Genomic DNA, 19,971 nt, shown 5'->3' with positions numbered 1-19,971 from the left:
GACAAAGAGGTGCTAAGTGCGAAGTGACAGATCTGTTATGCCAGCTATCAATAGCACAAGACTTCTCGGTCTGAACTTGTTCTGTCTTCTGTGCAGGAGGGTGCAGTCACACACAGAAAGGCTTAATTTCTGCAATCCTGCACTAATCTGACTGGAGCTCAGAAGTACGACAATAACTAACGAAGAAGCTTTAAAGACTGTTTCCACAAAGGTAATGTCGAAAAAGCAACATAAGAAGCAACAAATAAGTAGCAATCTCATAAAGAAACCTGGTCATTCAGCCTAGGCTTCTGACAGAGAGTCAGCGACCCAGGGCAGCAGTGCTCAGGGCAGGCGTCATTCCACACAGTGAATTTCCAGCTCTACAAGCAATGCTTGCTCAGACATATAAGTCTGGAAACTGAAGGGCAGGTTTTTTGCCTTCTAAGAACGTCTTTCAAATATATTTTGGGCAGAGGCTATCTATGAGGAGTTTTTCTGTCCAAAGGCTTAAAGATGGTGGGGGAGGAAATACAGGTTATATATACACTATATTTATACATAATAATGGAAGTACTATCATTCTAAATTTCAATGCGTTTCAAGGTTTTACTGATGTTATATTAACTGTAAAAAATATAGACATACTTCAAATTGTTGACCAGATTTTGCGTAAAACTAAAACCACCTTGAAAAAAGTCCTTTGTTCCACCTTTGGAAAAAAGATGGAAACAAGAAAAATATTCCTCTACCACAAAGAAGTCACATCCAAAAGACCTCGCATTTAACCACAAATGGCAACAGAACATTGCAAACACCTGCTTCTTTTGACCTGCACAGACCACAGCTCTTAGGCCAGACGGACACAGTTGTAATTTCATGACTCTAGAGTACACAATTCGGTGGGTAATTTCATGACTCTATACTAAATAAGTCCATGGGATCTTGACTTTGAACATAGATCATATATTTCATCACACTAATAAACAAGAATACAATGTCTTTGGGAAATTAGATCACCTCACACTCAGACAGACATTTAGGCTGGGCCAAATCTGTAATTGTGAATGCTTCTGTTTTCCTTTCCATTTGTGTTACCTTATTTACATCCTTGTTTTACAGATTATTTTGGGGCTCAGTGATTCCACCAAAGCAACTTAATGACAGTTGAGAAAGTAAAAAGCAGAAAATATTTCTAGTATATGATAGTCTGCTCACCTCAAATTCTAGTGTTCACTGTCTCCTTCAACTGATTTCAGTGGGAAGACTGAACTAAGCCTTTAGTCAAAAGCTTTCTCATGTCCCAAATATATTTTTGACGAATCCCAGGAATCATAAGACCTCAAATGGAAACCGCTTGGGTTTTTCCCCCACCACATAAATAGATCCAGAATATTATTTTTTACTGTTTATCTCAATGAAAATGCATCATTATAAACCAAGAATACCTAAATGGAGAAAATATTAATAGCTTATGACCGTATAAAATATCTCACTGACTAAACACCCAAGATAATTTACTAATGCGTTAAAAAAAAAAAGGAAATAGATATGTACTTTCTAGAAATCATGCAAGATCCATTTTGCGGATATAAAAGGCCACACTCCCTCTGAGTGTATGAGGGAATTGCAGAAAAAATACACTCAGTAGAAAACATAGTCTGAGTTCTTGCATTACTAAAATAGTTTTACATCATTATGTAAACAAATGTAAACAAAGGAATCTCTCCAAGAGAGCATATTAAATGGCAGCATGAAGTTGGGACAACTAACTTCTAAAAAGAAATTGCGTGTGTAATAGCAAATGGAACAAAGAAAACAAAGGGTCAGAGATTGGAAGAAAACAAAACAAAAAGCTCACATAAATCAGTTAAAAGTAAGAGCCAACTTTCTTCATGGTATATTCATTCAGGTAGCCAAAGCCAATTATCATAATTTTCTGATAGCCTTCCCCACACAATTAAACATTCTCTCCAATCTGTGTCACAGAAAAGGTTTACAAACTGCATACCTAATTTCTTGAAAAAATCAGGCACAGAAGCTCCTGACGCAAACACTAGCAGCCAAACTGGGTTTCATCTTGCTTCTTACAGGTGTACAAAGGAGGAGTACCTCCTCCATCTTATCTGTCAGTACTATACATACCCACAGGGGCAACCATCCACCACGCTCTGGCATCAACCATTTACAAGTCTGGCAGCTGAGCAACTTCTGGGTTTATGAGCGAGCGCCTTCAGCCCCTTTGCGAGTAGTGCTCCTGCACCTGGCCCACTCAGAATAAACGAAAGCAGTATACCAAGCATACAGTTTGAGAAAAACCTATAGAGCTTAACTACTGATGAAAGTATCCACTGAAGACATATTTAACTTGGAGTCTCCTTTGCAAAATATTTCCTCAAATATGAAGGTATTTCTGCATAAGCTTCCTGCCTAAGCTTACCATTCACCTGTGTTTGTGAGCCTCTCTCCTACTGTTTACCACAGAAGTTTTCCTTCCCATTAAATTAAAATACTGTGACAGACACTACCACAAACGTACGTTGAACAGTACAAGGAAGGGAAAGTTCCACTGAGGAACAGTGTCAGTGGTCTTTGAGCATGCAGAGAGCCGCAGGACAGACCAGGGGAGTGCAGAAGTTTTGACTGCTCTCCCCAACCCCCAGAAAAAGCAAGCAAAAAACAAATAAAAAAGCCCCACTTCCAATGCTAGCAAAGTAATTTTAGGTGTCACTACAATTTACAGCAGGGAAAAAAAAAATGGTAGGCAGTATTCAGCCGCTAAAGCTGTAAAACGACAAACAGTTAATCTTAAAGGTAAGTAACAGTTGCTATGTTCCAGTGCCTCCAGGCAGACATCCAAGCAGCTTACACCAAAAGCAGAATTCCTGATGTCTTTAAAAATTTTATTATTTTCTTTGGAAGGAATTTCTAGACAGCAGACTGGAACTGCTGGTTCTGAATTGATGAAAAGTTATAGTCTTTGATTAATAATTTACTGTAACGGGGTTTCTTCCCCTCCCACCGTGCAGGCGCCCGCTGTGCCCCAGAAGCCAAGCTGACAGGTGCTACAGTCTCTGCGGGAAAGAGCAAGCATTCCCGTGTTTGTGGCATTCTCTGACCGGGCAGACGGCACGGGCACCAGATTTCACTTTCTAGCTCTCTCAACAGGACTGCGGAAGGGAAATTCACAATTTTGAATCAAAACAATGACTTTCTGACCTCCAATCCCACATCTTATTTATGGCACTAAGCAAATTTTTTTCCCCCACTTACTCTCTGCTGGGGAGATGATGTTATCTGAAAATCCTAGGTTCTAAAACATTGCTTGCCAGTTCCAGAGGGGTATTAAAAACAGTCAAGTTAAGTGAAAATACCATGTTCAGCCCTGCTGAACTTTGAGTCAGTAGAATTACACCACATTTATGCAGAAGTTGTAATCCAAACTCATATCTACATTTTTTATTTATCCATACATCTTATGCAAAATAAAGGAGAATTAAAAAAAAAAAAACACACCATAGTGAATGTGACATCGTTCTTCTACACATCTTTTCAAACCCCAACAAAGTTCAAAAGCAGAATTTCTAATGACTGGACATTGCATCTGTAGTCTAGAAACACGTAATCTACTTTCGGTTCTGCCACTGACCAGCTCCTTAACCTTGAAGTCACATCACCTTCAAGTACCTTATTTATTTGCATCTGTAAAAAAAAAGAATGGGAACAGTGAGACCTACCTGCATTTGCACAGCACTCACAAGAGAATAAAGGGGCTGTTACTACCTAGGCCCATTTACACTTGGTTTTAATATTTTATTTCTTTTTTGCTTGGTTACAAACAAACAAACAAAAAAAACACTTCTAAAAAATTTTCCCCCCTTTTTCACCTTAGATCTGTAACCTGAGTGCACAAGAACAGAAACACTGCCAATCATAGAAAACAGAATTTTAGAACCCCCTGATTTCCTTTGAGTCCTGGATTCTTATAATCATGTTCAATTCCAAACCAGGCTAATTCCACTGCAGTCGTTGCAGTTCATTAAACACAGGTACAGTATCAAAAATGTAATTTAATTAGGGTAGTACAGAAACAGAATTAATTCTCATCAGAGGCTTGGCATTGCTCTTTGAATAGAAAGCAGCTAAGGCCAAGTTATTTTTGTGTTTCACATACACAGCTGCTGATACTTGAGATGTTGCAAGAAATTAACTGGTATGTTCTCCCATCAATGCATGTAACTCTTAATAACTTCAATAATAGAAACATGTACACAGTGATAGGACACTAGGGCTCTACAAAATAGAATTTAAGGTATAATCTATCATTTGATTAGCCCTTTTCTAGCTGGACTTCTTAAAAGAAGTGTCAAAACCTGCATCTTCAACTCTCAACTAGTCATAAAACTCCAGCAGTGGCTTCCTTTCCACGAACAGGAAAGAGACTAAGAAAGAGAACACAGCGCAGTATAGAATTAGACTATCGCAATATACCGGGGGGAAAGTGGTATTAACATAAATAGAAGCAGTTTGTTCTTAACAACATCATTACAAGACAAAGTTTGAGTTTTATCAGGTTCTTACAGCAGGCATGAAGAACAGGACATATTTTGTAACTGGAATTGCATGTATGCTTGCAGAAAGTGTTGGTGTTTGGATGGCAAAACAGGCAAAACGTTATATAAACACCACTTCTATTCTTCAGCAATAGTTTGTTCCGGAACTGCAGCTATATTGTGCCACTGAATATATACAACTGTCTTATCTTAATAGGAAGCAAGCACTTGGACTGAGGTTTTATAAGCCAGATTCTGCTCGCAGTTATACTGCACATTCCTATATAAGAGAGCCTTCATTGAGTCATTCCAGATTTCTATCAGTATAACTACGCAGAATTTGTCCTCCTGTATGTGTACTACGAAGCCCGTCCCAAATTCTGTATAGGAATGCAACTTCTTGGTAGAAATGTATCTGCGCAAGATATATAAGCAACTTCAAGTAACGCTTAGCAAATGATGCTAAAGAAAATTTCAACGCAATGCTATTGCTGTGCTTCACTTGTCTATTTGTTTTTCAGCATTGCAGGATTCTCAAGAGACTGCACTGCAATATATTACCCAGCATGTGCCGCAATGACTCAGGCAACAGCATGAGTTAAGGATGGAGTGCCAGCTCTCACCCGAACTTTCAGGATGCCTGTGCAAAACTCTTCAGCAAAGCCAAGAATCTATAAAAGGAGATGCGTTCAAGGAGAAAGTTCAGCTTCCATTCCATTATGCTATACTATTTTCTGTTGCAATGCCATTCAGATTTTTATATATAAATATTTTATGTGTAAAATATAACGAACCTCCTTCCAAATTGTAGCTGCATCTCTGCTAGATTCCCAGTTCACGTTATGATCCATCTATTGCAAGCTTTGAGGGCTGCACTGTTAAAGGTTGCAGAGGCATATGATTGCTATCTTCTGCTAATTCGTATGCTGACTGAAGCACTCAAAGTTTCTTTTTCCTGCTTTTTCTAAGTTATGCCTTACTGACAGGCTACTTAGCAAGAGATAAATACAATTGTAAATATAACTGTAAAGCTAAATCTTGAGAGCTAGTTTCCCCCTCCTCCCAACTCCATCAGATGTATTTTTTAATATTGAAAACCACCTTCATGCCACAAGGAACTGTCTTCCTATTTCCTACCTGTTAGCCCAGTACTTTGGTTGCAGGAAGCAAGCTTCAGCGTCAGCAGGGTGGGCTGCACAACCAGAAGTCAGCCATGTGAGTGAGCTAGCCTTACTAATGCCAAAGCAAGAAAGGTGAAGTGCAGATTACTGTCCCCCCACTGAACACCCCCCCCCCCCCAAACTCACGCTGCTCTTTGCCACAGGACCATGTTTCCCTCCATTTTATTAATAATTTTGCTTTGAAAGAAAGTGCAAAATGAGGACTTCTTTTGCAAGCACCAAGTTTTCCACCAAAAAAGAAACAAACAAACAAAAAAAACCCTAAATACTCCATGAACCAACAAGTCTTCAAAGATTTACACAAACCCTCAGCCTCTCCTCACATCATCTTAGGAATTTAAGATGAATAGTTTATCACCTATATTATGGTTTTATAGTTACTGGATTGCATAACAACAGTCTCCAGCCACGACACAGGTAAAGACAAACAATACTGTCTAATTAGATATCTACATACACATAGTCAATAGAGGAATATTATTTTTTGTCCTTGCCAGTGGCTGACGGTTTACTCGCCTTTCTGAAACATGTATAATTACCCATTTCAAAACATCTCAGATAATAAACTGAATTCTAATGTCCTTTTCACTGCTGTCCTACCCCCACAATTCTATAAGATTTGCAAAAGAATACATCCAATTATCTAATAAAAACTAGGAACAGGATAGAAGCTCTCTCTCTACTAAGGTCCTGGATTCATCATGCCCAATTCAGGCTGGATGTGAAAGGACGGTATATCTAACAGATCGTATGATAACAGCTTGTAGTCCCAGGAAGGAAATACATCTACATGTAGTTAATAAAGAGTTTCTCTTCATGTCTCACTGCGAAGTTCAGGTTCTCTTTGTATAAAAGTTTGTCTCTTCCTCAGTTTACCAAAGTACCTCCTTTGCTAGCAAGCACTTGTGTACGTAAAGTTTTTGTGTATTAACTCAATATCAACACAGACATTAAAAAAGGCTTAAATATTGTGCCTAGGCTAGTATCATTCAAATACAAAGTAACAGAAAAGAAAAATAGTCAGGAGAACAAAAAAAAAAAAAAAAAAAAAACAACACACAACAAAACCCAATCACAAGACTTATTCTCTCTGGGGAACAAGAAGGTCTTGATTCTGATCTCATCTTCATTCCAACAGATTGGATCAAAATGCCACATAAATCAAGGAGTAAAAGCAGAAATCTGGAAGAGAAGCAACAGCATCCCTGCAACTGTTGGTGATAGTCAAAAGTTAAAAAAAAAATTAAAAATAGAAAAAGGCCTTTAAAAACATTGCTAAAAAAAAAGATGCAGTACTTGAAAAGACAAATGCCATTCAGGATATGTAAGAGATGAGAGCACAGAGCATATACTTTATTACACTAAGTTAAATCACTTTCAGAAGGCAAAAAAGTTGTAACAGATTTTGGTTGTTTTGGTTAGAAATGTGGTCACCCTTAGGCTCTGTCTATGGACAACAGAGACAGCTCCCAATTCACACTCTCTTGGAGCCTCTCTTTCTTCACTGACAAGAGGAGAAGGTTTAAGAAACCAGTCTGCATAGGCTAACAATAACTGTTGATGCCTATATTACAAATAAGATATTCACAATAATTGGCAGTCATATGTTTCCTCAAAAAAGTACTAATTTCTACTATCGCTGAGAAGCTAAGCCTAAGAAATACACTATGAATAAGCTGTTGATAATGAGGCTGCTGCTAGACACAGACTTTAGCTACAACTAATCTATAAAAAAAAAAAAAAAGAGAGAAACACAAAACATGTGAATTCAAGGTCAACAGCAGATTTCCTACACCAGCATCATGGCTGAGCTTTCAAAACACCCTAAGGGAGGGAGGTTCTCAGCTCATTATCCTCCAACTGCTTTGAAAAATCACATATCTTTACACCAAGATACTAGCCTGGCTGCAGTTTTAGAGCATAGCAGAAATTATAATAGCATCTGCTGCCTATTAAGGCTTTCTTATTCACTCTCTAAGCTTACTGCTTTTCTAAACAGAAACACCACTCTAAAAATACTCCCAGTATGCATCAGAAGATGCCGTCCTCCCACCATCTGGGTTATCCCACATGCACAACCACCACAAGAACAAGGCCTGCAAAAACAGTAGGCAGAGATACACCCACCTACATCAAAAGGTTTCAAACCGAAAACAGGAAAACAGATAAGATATGTCAGAGGCTGAAAGAGACAGGAGACAAATTTTCATCACGAACAGAACTCCCTGAAGGGTAATTTAAAAAATTCTATTTGAAAATACATTAAAAAACAGAAAAAAAGCTGAATTCCATGAGACTTGCGCATGAGTCAATCAGCTCTGAGAAACAGCCTGCCCTCGGTTACCCGCCAGTGAGAGGTGGTAAGACACCACACAGGTTCTGCTTGGTATTTCATTAGTCAAATGAGTTATACTCAAGGGATCATCGCTGATATTAAATGGACAGAATGGAAGTGATCTTCATTCCAGTCCACTTGAGTGTTTCAATTTAAACTTATAACCTAAATAAGAAGCATAGTGAAGAAAATTCTAGTGTACCTGAAAGCTATTATCTATTACATAACAGATATATAGCCTTTGGGTTATATGTAAGCTTTGGGTCTATCAGTTTCATGATGCCAGAAGAAGCAATTATTAGGGCACCAATAATGGAGCAGAATTACAGCTTTACATATTGGAATATATACAAAAATAGTTAAAACGCCACTGACTCTGGGGTGCAGAATTTACTGCAGTAATTCCAACAGATGCTCATAACTCCAGAGTTGTCTTCTGAATCTCACTACCAGATACTTAGGTGAAAACCTATACACACGTGATACTTTCAGTGGGGAAAAAAATACAATTGGGTAAAAAATTCTAGGAGAAAGCCACCAGGAACACTTATTGTGAATTAATGAATTTACTACACCAACCAAGTCTGCAAAAGCATGTCACGCCTGATTTTGGTGAGGGCTTTAGAAACCATAAAAAGTTAGCTGCTGACCTTTTATAAAGCAAACCCATATTTACTTAACTGAAACTTTAAATAAACCAAGCTGACATGCACCAGACAAACATCCCACAAACCTCAACTGCATGTATAAAAATCATAAGTATTGTTTGCTTTTTCCTGGACTCTCTAAGCTTAGAACTTAAGCCTACGCACAAAGGTGATCACCGCTAGTTAACACAAAAGCTGTACATAAAGACGCACAGAAGAGGTAGGCTTTTTACAAAAACAAAACCAAAATGCATTTCTTTTGCAAAAAACAGTTCTGCAACAGTTAAGTGGTTCAGTTACAGTATGCAGAGTTACAGAATAACTCCATATATTCTGTTTTACTTAATCTCTCTATAACTATATACCTGTATTACCCTATATTTCAGTTAGAACTGTGGTTTATTTCAGTTGAATAGAAGTATTTTTGCATGGAAATAGTATCTTTTGAAAATATATGGATCTCGTCACTTCTTTGATATTTATTCACATTTCTGAATGAATTGTTAAATACAGACTGTCTTAACCCACTTGCTTCATCCTTCAGATTTTTTGTCTTTAGGTTCTGTCAGCCTTCAAATATTATTCTTATTCCTTAATCACATGTCCTGGCACAAGTCTCCTTCCCTTCAGTATTCCTCAATGTCCTCTGGGAAATTTGCCAGTTTTTGTCATCTGCCCCCATTCTCCTTTGGGAACACTAAAGGAATTAATTTCATTCTTTCCCCAAGCAATGCCTGTCTCTGCTGTTAACAGTTACCCTTGGCATCTCTCATCCGTTCAATACACAAAGGTATATGTCTCCTTAAGTGATGGCACAGTACTTAGAGATTTAACAAATGTTCTGTTGAGAAAAACCTCTTTCATGCTCTGCATTTGCTTGTTTTAGCGTTTTGTAAAAGAATTTAGCTAAAAGATAAGAGTGCAAATATTTCCATTTTGCATGTTCCACTTTGTGTAAGTTGCAACTGTTTCATTTGTACCTTTATATGTACGGCATGACTGTGTCCCTGTGTGTCAGAGATAAATAGATCCATTATTTAAACCTGGATGTTTTTATCAACTATATACATACACACACTATTTCTTCTGTTCTTTTTTCCATTACTACTTTGCCCAACATCTTCTCTGAACTGTTCCAGAATGAGCTCTTACGAAGTGTCTTGTGTTGCCTCAAGCACCAAAAAAAAATCCAATTCCAGTATCTTTTTTCCTGCACATTAATTTCCCACTAAACAGTATTTCTTTCCCTGAAGAGAGACCTTTTCAAACTTACTTTAAATTCCTTGCTCAGTCCTGCATTTGAAAATAAGTGGAAACTTTACCTTTGACCCACCCTGAGAAGAATATTACTATCTAAGTTATGCATCGCAGTTCCTTACTGTAATGAATACTGGAAGTCATGCCTCAACTTTTCAATAAATGTACAGTCAACTTCAATATATTCTATTGCTCCTTTTTGCCATTACTGCTACCTTTATCAGAGCCCCTCCCTCTCCCCCCCCCCTTTTTTTTTTAATGTTTACCTGACATCTGGGCAGGATTAAGCAACTTGCACTGTTACCAGTTGCTAGACGAGACAGCCCTTGTTGTGGTTACCTCTCTAACTTCCTCAGCTAAGTACCTTCTGCTTCTTGAGAGCAGTACATAACATGAAAGACAGAACACTACTGAAAATAAACATTAGATACAAATATTTAGCATCTCTATATCCAAACAAAGTGCACATTCTGGGCTGCTGACAAGCCAAATATCTGAAGGAGGACCTAGAAAGACGACTGCTAAGCACTCAACAAACCTTTATTTTTCCCACTCTCACCAAGACAAGAGCAGTTGTCCGATGGGACTGAACAGGTTACAGACACTACTTTCAGTATCACCGTTATCATTAACGGGAGCCAACAGAAACACAGATCTGTCAGGCTTGGAACAAGCAAGCAAAGCAGCTGAGGCTTCCAAACACCTTCAGTGAGAAGAATCCCACTGCTGCCGCCGCTGCCCGAAGCGGCCGCACCAACGCGGGGCGTCGGGTCGGCGCCCTCCTGCTAGGTAGCGCAACCAGTCCACCTGCTTGACAGAAAGGGGTTTCCCTCTTAAGAAAAATCAGCACGAGTATTAAAGAGAAGCACAGTACAAAAGAGAAAAGAGGAGAGAAAGGGGTCAGGAGAAGATGAAGGTTCACCCAGGAAAAGGTAGGAGTCCAGCATCTAGAAAAGAAGGGAAAACTCTAGAAACATGGGATACCCTCTACAGGACAAGGTAGGATAATAAACCAGTAGTTTGTGGAAGAACAACACAATGAACTCTTCAGGGGAAAGCCAGTACCCTACAGCCTACACCTTTAGCTGAGGCCTCAGAGTACAAACACAAACCCAGCGTTAAACAGCAAACATGGGTAACTAAAAGAAAGACCCGAAGCCCCAAGCAAAAGAAGGAAACAGGCAACCCTCTCTTCTAAGGATCAACCCCAGAGGCCAGGAGGCACTAATAAAGGGGGCTCTACCCAGAGGCACAGCTGAAGGAAACACTCCCCGCCGTGCCAGCGATGCCGCCACCCCGGAAAAGGTCGAGCAACCGGCTGCGCCCTGCGGCGGGCGGGCGGGAGCGGGCGCAGGGCGAACCACCCATCAGCAGCCCAGCGCCCTCGGGGGCTCTGCCACCGCTCCGGCGCCGGGAGCGGCTCCCCTTACCTGGCTGGCCTTGTGAAACTGCTTCTTCAGCCCCGCCACCGACATCGTTCCGCCGCGGCCGCCCGAGGCGGCGGCGCTGCCCAGGCCGAGCGGCCGGCAGGTCCCGCCCGGCCTCCCGCTGTGTCACCCGCGCCCGCAGCCCCGCCGCCCCGCGCGGAGGGAAACATCGCCTGCCAGGCGGGATCGGCGGCTGCCGCCCCATTGGCCGCCGCCGGGGCTCATGCAAATGTCGGAACCATAGTCGCCCGCCCATTGGCCACTTGCCGGGGTTATGCAAATGAGAGCGCTCGAAGCCGCCCACGCCGCGGTGTCGCATGGAGACGGCGGGGACGGGAGGGCGGGCGGCGCGCGGGGAGGCGCGGCCCGCCGGTCCCTGCCCGCCGGTGGCGCCCGGCTGCGGCCCGGGCATCCTCCCGGGTGCCCGATCCTTCTCCCGGGTGCCCGATCCTTGCTGAAGCGCCAAAAGGCCTGCTAGCGCTCTGACTCCAGCTGCCTAGCCTTATTTCTAACACGGCTCCGATTTTCTCCTTATAGGTCTCATTTCTTGTTTCCATGTAGCATCTCTCCTTGCGCTCATTCACCTCAGATCTATTATTATACAGCCCAATTAAACTGTAGTTTTTAACACATGAAAGCTCTTGCAGTGGTCCAGAACGTGACTGGTTGGTGCTGTACACGGGAAGAAAACCCGCTTGGTGGTTTGACTCCGTAGCTGCGTGTCTGCTGCTGGAGGCTGAGAAAGGCACCGTCCCCCCTCGGAGGAGCAGATGCGCTAGGAAGGGCCACGCTGAAAGAATGGTTCCGTTGTTTGCTTGGTTGGTCTAGGATGGATTCATTGTATGCTTAACTGCCTGCGTATCAGCGATGTGCTGATATGAGATGTGGTTATGTCTGCACTGGTAAAGCACTTCCAGACCACACAGATTCTGGGGAAGACAATCTCTGCGCTATGCTGCTCGATCCTGGCCATAAGATCGCTTGGGAGGCATGATGCAGCTGAAACTTATGCATGGACCTGGGAAGCAGTTTAGAGAGAACCTTTGCTGGCTGCAGCAGGGCTCTCGGTGTTACTCACTGCGGCGCTTACTGCATTTTTATTGGGTTGGGAAAGGCATTTCCAGAGTGTGTTATAGTTACTTCTTTGTGTTACAGTTACTTCTTTATAATAGCAAAGAGGACAATGGCAAAAAATACAAGAACTTTCAGAGTAATTTTCATGTTATAAATTGGGAGAAAGGAACCCCTGTTCCCCTGTTAGAAACAATTGTATACCACTATGAAACAAAGTGTAAAGACAGACATATTCATGAGCTAAGGAACTCCTACTGGCTATTATTTGACAAAGGACTCTCTGTACAGGAGAGGCAGAAGAGACAAAGAGAAAGCAAAGGGGATAGCACCAGTCAACACCGGCTCTGGAAAACAAACTGTAAGGTGAAGGCCTTCCAGGTTTTTGGACTGAGTAATGTTTGAGAGAGGCCTGCAATTACCATGCTATCTGATGCCACCTGTGTCTAGGAAAAGAGCATTTTCAGGCTCTTTACAAGTAAACACGATTATACCACAGGCACCTGATTTCAGCACCAATTTCTCCTCCTAATTGAAACAGGTAGCCAAATGTTAACTGTCCAGGCCAAATTGGGTATGTCTTAAATTAGTGATGCATTTGTAGAGATCAGGTGAGAAAATAAGGCCTAAACTAAGAAACTGGAGTTCTGTAAAAGGTATTAAAGCAACCTCTTAGTGTAGCATGGAATTAGGGAAAGAACGCTTTGGCTAATCTTCAGCTTTAAGAAAAGGTGAACCAGAAGCAAAGAAAGAAGGAGTTTGAAATAAGTCACTGTGGAGGGGAATCAATGGATTATGGAGTGGCTGTTAGCTGTAAAATTGGATTAGATAAAGAACTTGACTAAGGCTATATGTCTACAACTTCCTTTTTTCCCTTTTTTTTTTTTTTTTTTACCCTGCTTGTAACCCGAGGGTAGCAGCCATGTTCTCTGCTGAAGTGATACAAGAATTTGCAAGTGGGAAATGCCCTGTGGAAATTCAACTTCATAGCCTAATTGCTCAATGATATAGACAAGGTGAAAACCTAATTAGTGAGCCAACTTGAATGGTCCAGGTGTTAATGATTTGGTAGAGACACCCTGAAAAAGAGACTGCTTTCAGTTCAGATATAAGCAAAAGTTATAGGTTGTAGCTAGTAATATATGCTGGCTAAGCAATATCTAAGAGCTTTATAATCACAGATACATTTCATGGAAAAAAGGGATTGTGGTTTCCTGAAAGATATTCCTTAAGTTTTACGAAAAGTTACTTATTCAGTCTGTAAAATGAGGGAAATCAGAAATAGTACAAAAACTATGGGAAGTTGTTCAGAGAAATGCTGACATGATGGAAAAAAAAGCTTCTCTTAAAAAGAACTGTTACGAGCAGAAGACAGGCTAGGGCATAGTTCTACAGAGGCATAGTGAAAAATGCTTCACAGACTCTAGGAAAGAGGGGGGCCTTAAGGGCAAAAGTTCTGGATGTGTGGATATTTAAACAACAATTACAGTCCCAGTACTCAGGAAATCTCAAAGTGCATGAGAACGACAGATGATGGCTCCAACACGTTATTGTTATTGAATCAGATGTGCTAAAAGGGACAGTGAAATTTGTACAAACTGAGAACTCCTAATGGCTCAAATCAAGGCAGTGACTAGAAAAAAGGCACTAGCTACTTGTATGGAAGAACTGGGCTTGAAAATTGGCCCTGTGAAATTCAAACAAGACAGATACTTGGATAAATGGATAAATTCATCATTCACTTGGATTTCAGTGTAGCTAATACTATGTAAAAAACACAGTCAGCAGAAACTCAGTCTGAAGATGTGGCAAACAACCTTATAGGTATTTGGTTTTCAATGAACAAATTACCTTACCTGTAAGAGCTGAAATTGCAATAGCAGCCATACAAAGTATTAGGTTTTCAGCAGAATGAAAACTAGAAATATTTTTAAAATTATCCAGAGGCATGTTAGCAGTTGAAATTACTTGGAATTTGAAGTCAAATACATCCATGTTTGCTTGAATGTCTCTTAAAAATAATGAGAAATCTGTTGGTGAAATATCATCTGGGTCTTTGGTAGTTACTGCCACAAAAGAAAACATCAAAAAGGGGAGGAAAGATGAGTTTGTGATGAAATTCTATTGGATTTGATTCTGGGCCACGCTGACTATCTAAGTAAAGCACTTATTTATTCTTTAAGGCTTAAATATTCAAAACAAGTTACTATGCATCAGCTTACTTTGCAATAAATTTCTACACATGGCATTAGAAGGAGACTTTGGATGTACTCACCTGATCCAGGACAAGAATAACTACGGGGGAAACCAGCCTATTGAGTAACCAAGTTATTGCTTACCAAGACCCACGTCTTTGAGAGAAACCTGTGAGAGACCCATAAAGGAGGTTTTCATCTGTAGTTGAACTAGAGATTAGCAACCCCAAATTTTAGATTCATGATAGAAAAATAAATGAAAACTACACATGAATTCTCTACATGTTGAAGATGTCTGATTTCCCAAACTTTGTCTTCAAAATACTGGCAATGGGGAAGGAGAGAGAAAGAAAAAAAAAAAAACCAAACCACCAGAACAAACAAACCAACCCCAAACCCTTACATTTCTATAGGTTTTTGTGGCTTTCAGCTTGAAAAAAAAATTGCTACATCAGAAATAGTACATCCACAGGACTATGTCAAATAGGAGGGAAGGGGTGGAGAGTTAGACAAACAAAAGCGAGCAAGACTCTCAGGCACAGATGTGATAGCCACTAACGGTCCATAAGGACTATATGTATTTAATGATGGTGCAGATCACCTGGTTAGTTTTTTACACTAATTGTCAAAACCGTGGTCATAGGCTGTGGTTTTTTGGTCACAGGAGAAGAATATATTTGAAAACTAGTGCTTAGAAAATAAGCAGTCTGAAAAGGCAATCCTCTAGAAGTATGCCATTTGAAAGAACAGTTGGCCAATACCCCGCCCTACAAGAGCGAACTTGTAGAAAGCTCTAAAAATAAAGCAGGCTGAGATATAAGGTTCTGTGCTCTTCTGAAAGGTGGGAGTTCACACAGTTCCACGATTCTAGAAAAAAAAGAGGGGGATACTAAACTGAATTGACACTGATACTTGAGTACTGACCCAAGTAAATGAAGTAATGTATAACATAGTGTTCCAGAGTGAAATCCAAAGGACTACAACACTGGATGAAATTGGTCCAACATTTCATCCATTTCATTATTTTTACGGTGTCAGCTCCCAGGTTTGATGTTGCAGGACAAACCTGGGAGCTGACACTGGGAAAAAAAGGCCAACAGCAAACTACCCCAATAACAAAGTCAGAAGAGAATCCTTCTGCAAAAAATGCCTAAGACAGTAAGGACATCTCATGAGCCTGTTTTAGCACCTTTTCTACATACTTAAAAGAAACAATTATTTAAAATGAAACAAAAAAAGAGTTGGTGATATGAAAATATGTTCATGTACAGGAGCAGGCTAACACTATGGTTTTTCTTCTAGAAAATGAACAAGCAACTCTGCAGATCACAGCACCTTCTGTGCAGATAAACTAGCTCAGGTATTTCTGACATGGCTTTGCATTGCAGTATACATTTCCTAAGAAAGGGAAAAGAACAGACAGCCTCCTCTACACAGCCAGCACTGGCCAGAACTTGGAAAGCTCCCTGTTCCACACGGACGCTGCTGGCAGTTAGAGCAGGAATATGTGACCCTGGGGCCGGTAGACACTCTGGCTAACCTGCTTCATTTGTTTAGGATGCTTATGTTTGCTCCCCAGATCTTCTAACTAAATGTAGCTAGTGAATTATTTTTGGCATATGTGATTGTTCTTCTCAAGCTAACTTTCCATATGTGTTGCTTTACCATTATCCAGATCTTTTTTTCTCTTCTTGTCTCCTTCCTGTGTTTGTATTCCACACGCTTCTCCATGATCCTGCAGATACCTTCTGTCCTCACTTACTTTCCTAAATCTCTGGCTGGTGTTCTGCAAGTGCCAACAACAAAAAAGCTTGTTAGTTCTTATGCCATTAATTAATTAATACGGTTCTAATTACATGTTTCTTTTAAAAAGACATACAAACATTTTAGATTAACTCAAAATTTAGATATCAATATTTTTTAAGTTACATATGTGTATGCTGTAAGCAGGTACTGTAATTTTGAAAACTCAACAACCTACTTTTTTGTGCATGCAGCTCTGTCACACTGCAGCTTATAAAAACTTTGCAATCCTAATCTTGCAAATTATACTATGTGGATGGACTCCTGAACAGCTCCTACTTGGAGATCTTGTAGCTTTTAGGTGCCTATGTTGTTTCTGATAGCAGTAAAAAAAATTTAATTTGTAGTATTAACACATACCTAGGCACTCAGTACTCACAGACAACTTCTAGATTGTTCAACAAAAATGAGTAACGTGTAAATTAGAATGAAGATGTGAATGTCCAAAATTACTCCACAGTCGAGACAAATCTGGAAATAACAGAGTATTAATTAGTGCTAATCCTGAATACCCAGAGCATTTTTATTTCCTCCATGCTTGAGATTTCTAACTTGATAAACCATTGAAAAAAAGTGTAAGATGTTTTCCTTTGGATAGGTCTATTTGTCCTAAATGGAAATATTTCAGTTTTCTGACGAAATCGGAAAAAAACTTCCTTTCAACTTCAAATCTCATCGTTTGCAGTACAGCAGCATTGCTTCACACAAGCATCTGGCTTGCCTGCCTGAGCCTCCCTCTCGGGCTGTATTCCCTCGAGGGACTACATCCCCCCTGATGCAGCTGCGGCCATGCGAGTGCCAAGGTGAGCCTCTCTGCGTGTGTTTGGTCAGGGGAGGACTGTATTGCACTGTGGGAGGTGTAGCCTAACCAGGAGCCCGGCCAGCGGGAGGGAACTGGAGCAGTTTGTTCCCAAGTGGAGCTTCTTTATGGAGGTACAGCAAGGTGACAAATCCATAAGAAAAGGCTGGGTTGTGAAATGGGCCCAAATTTTTTTTTCACTAAGGATAAGGAAAAAAAAAGCTTTTATCTTGGAAAATACCAGAAATAAATATATTGCCATTTCTGAACTGAAATTTCCTAACCTCTTTTCTGGGGAATTAAAATCGACCTATTTTAAAAACTTACTTAGTTTAAGACAAAACCAAGTGTTGGTGTATCAGAAATAACCACATAAGGAGAATCCCTCTTTTTGCTGGCCTTTCTATAGTAGCTGTGTTTCTTCTTATTAAAGAGGAGTAAGGCAAAATAAACTGTAACTTAAAATGAGTCAATGTGGTAATGTGCAGAAATGTTGCTCTGACTTCAAAAAATTGCACCTGAGTTCTGTGCTGCTATTTCACAGGTGATAAAATAGAGCTGCTCATTTTCTGCACGCAGCTGCCTGCATTTATCAGAAAATGATGACCTCCTCATTGTTGACAATGCCACAGCCAGCATAAAATTTGGAATCGAAATGTTGCTAGAAGAGTACTGCTAGCTAGATAGTAATCTTCATGTTAAAACTACTGTATCATAAATGGTGAGGACTGTTTCGAAGCAGAATGTTGTAACACTCTGGCATAAAATGGATCATATTTACTGTTTGAAATCCAATCTAGAATTCCATGTAACTGCTCTTCACTTATAGAACAAAGCTTCAAGTATCATCTTAATAAGTCGTGGTCTTTATAACAATCCTTTTCAGTGGAAAAAGGACACACGGAAGAACAACACATGCTGCCTTGCATTGCTTAGAGAATGCAATGCACAAGCTTGACTCGGATAATAATTTATTCAGTTTTATCAGGGAAAAAACATATAATCAACAAGAAATCTGAGTAAAAATCTGAAAGAACACAGACTACATCATAAAAGGAGACAAATACTAAAAAATAAAACAAAGTAAAAAATCCAGTGGTTTATCTTCTCCGTGTATAAATATATGCCTACTTCTATTTTAACTTGCTTCATATGACCGGACAGAAAGTCATATCAACTCTATGACACAGTGTCCTTATATAATACACAATGTGGACATTTCAAGGAATTTGACTGATGTTTAAAAGCAGTTTGGATATCAGTAAGTATCTTGTAGCAAGTTTGTGAATATTCAGACATACCTGATTTCAACAAAACTTTTACAGCATGGATGTTGTTTTGCTTTCAGTGTAATTTAATAGGTCTTTTGGGATCTGCCATGTTTGAACATCTGGGAATCATCACATGTTGTCTGTTGATCAATGAGGCAACAGGAAAGGCATGATGTGACACAGATGTTAAATATGGCCACACTCCACAGACCGACTGGATCACAAATGGGAATGATCAGACTTTGAAAAATCTGATTAAGATTCATTGACTGGATACAATTCAATATTTTTTTGTCTTGAACTTCCTAACTGTTCTGATAACAGTGGGTATTATAGTGGTCAAAGAATTATTGGAAACTGGCTTATTTGGAGGAATAAAATGACGTAACTGAAGACAAGGACTTTTACTATCAAATACTTTACAGGAAGATGAATACAACTTGCCAGGTCCCTGCTGTCTCGTCATGATGATTAATGTCTACCACTGGATAACTCTGCCATCCCTTGTAAAACAAAGAATACATAAATCAATTTTATTGCATTAGTTCAAGAGTCATGGTTAATTGAGTAACTGCCACTACACTAAGAAACCTTTCTCCCCTCCCTCATATGCAAAGAAGAAATGGCATATATTAATTCCTTTAACTGCTAACCATGAATGCCACCTTCTGGCTATGTACAGAAACGCCCTTTGAGAGCGATAGGGAAAAAAGCACAGCTTTCATTCCGTAGTTACCAGATAACTATTTCAATTAAATACATGTGAAAAAATGTGTCAAATACAGACATGCCTCCTGACAGACTTCCTGCCTTGCTCGTTGAAGTGTAGAGGTACTCAGATATTTACTTTTCTAAAGAAATTGTGTAGTTTAAAATAATAAACACACCTGACATTGACTTTCTGTAGAAACAACCTGAAAGCTGTTGTATTTAAAGGTAGCAGCTGAATCAATATCATGAATGAAATTGTGACCTTACTGAAGCTGACAGGACTTTTGCCACTGACTTCAGTGGGGCCCAAATTTTCGGCCTGTATTTCTTGAAAGCTGCTGGTGAACTGGGGGTTGAATTTTCAAAAGATTTTAAGGAAGCCAGGTGTATATTCTTTTGCAATTCAGTGGGCACAGGATTTTAAAGAGGAAACTGGTCCTGCAAAACAACGATGGTAAAGGTTTCTGGAGTCAGAGACCTCTCCTTCCCTGTGATCTAACCAGATTATCTGTTGCTTTTATTGCTTGAACTTCTCCAGCAATAGACTTACAGTTGTTTGGTGTTGCTAGTACAGGTAAAAGCATGTCGTACGTACCAGAACATGTTCCTTGAAGCAATCATATTATCATGGTGTAATGGACTCCCAAATCAAAGCAAAATTCTACTCTGGCTGCTAGGATGATATACAGACAGCAGGGGAAACAAGCCAGGGAATTTCTCTCACCTGGGGAAGCAAATAAGA

At 40.0% G+C, this 19,971-nt stretch overlaps 1 protein-coding gene across 1 annotated transcript in view; it reads right to left on the bottom strand.

Annotated features, from left to right (window-relative positions):
- SH3GL3 (SH3 domain containing GRB2 like 3, endophilin A3) overlaps window positions 1–11,487 on the bottom strand; it is a 57,007-nt gene extending 45,520 nt beyond the window's left edge. The window contains exon 1 of the mRNA XM_082321317.1: window positions 11,383–11,487. Within this exon, the coding sequence (XP_082177443.1) occupies window positions 11,383–11,427 (45 nt within the window). The 5' untranslated portion in view covers window positions 11,428–11,487. The remainder of the gene's footprint in view (window positions 1–11,382) is intronic.
- Between the last annotated feature and the right edge of the window lie 8,484 nt (window positions 11,488–19,971).

This window comes from Platalea leucorodia (genome assembly GCF_965183815.1).
Source record: "Platalea leucorodia genome assembly, chromosome: 9".
NCBI classification, from domain to species: domain Eukaryota; kingdom Metazoa; phylum Chordata; class Aves; order Pelecaniformes; family Threskiornithidae; genus Platalea; species Platalea leucorodia.
This window is presented reverse-complemented; position numbering and strand designations above follow the sequence as displayed.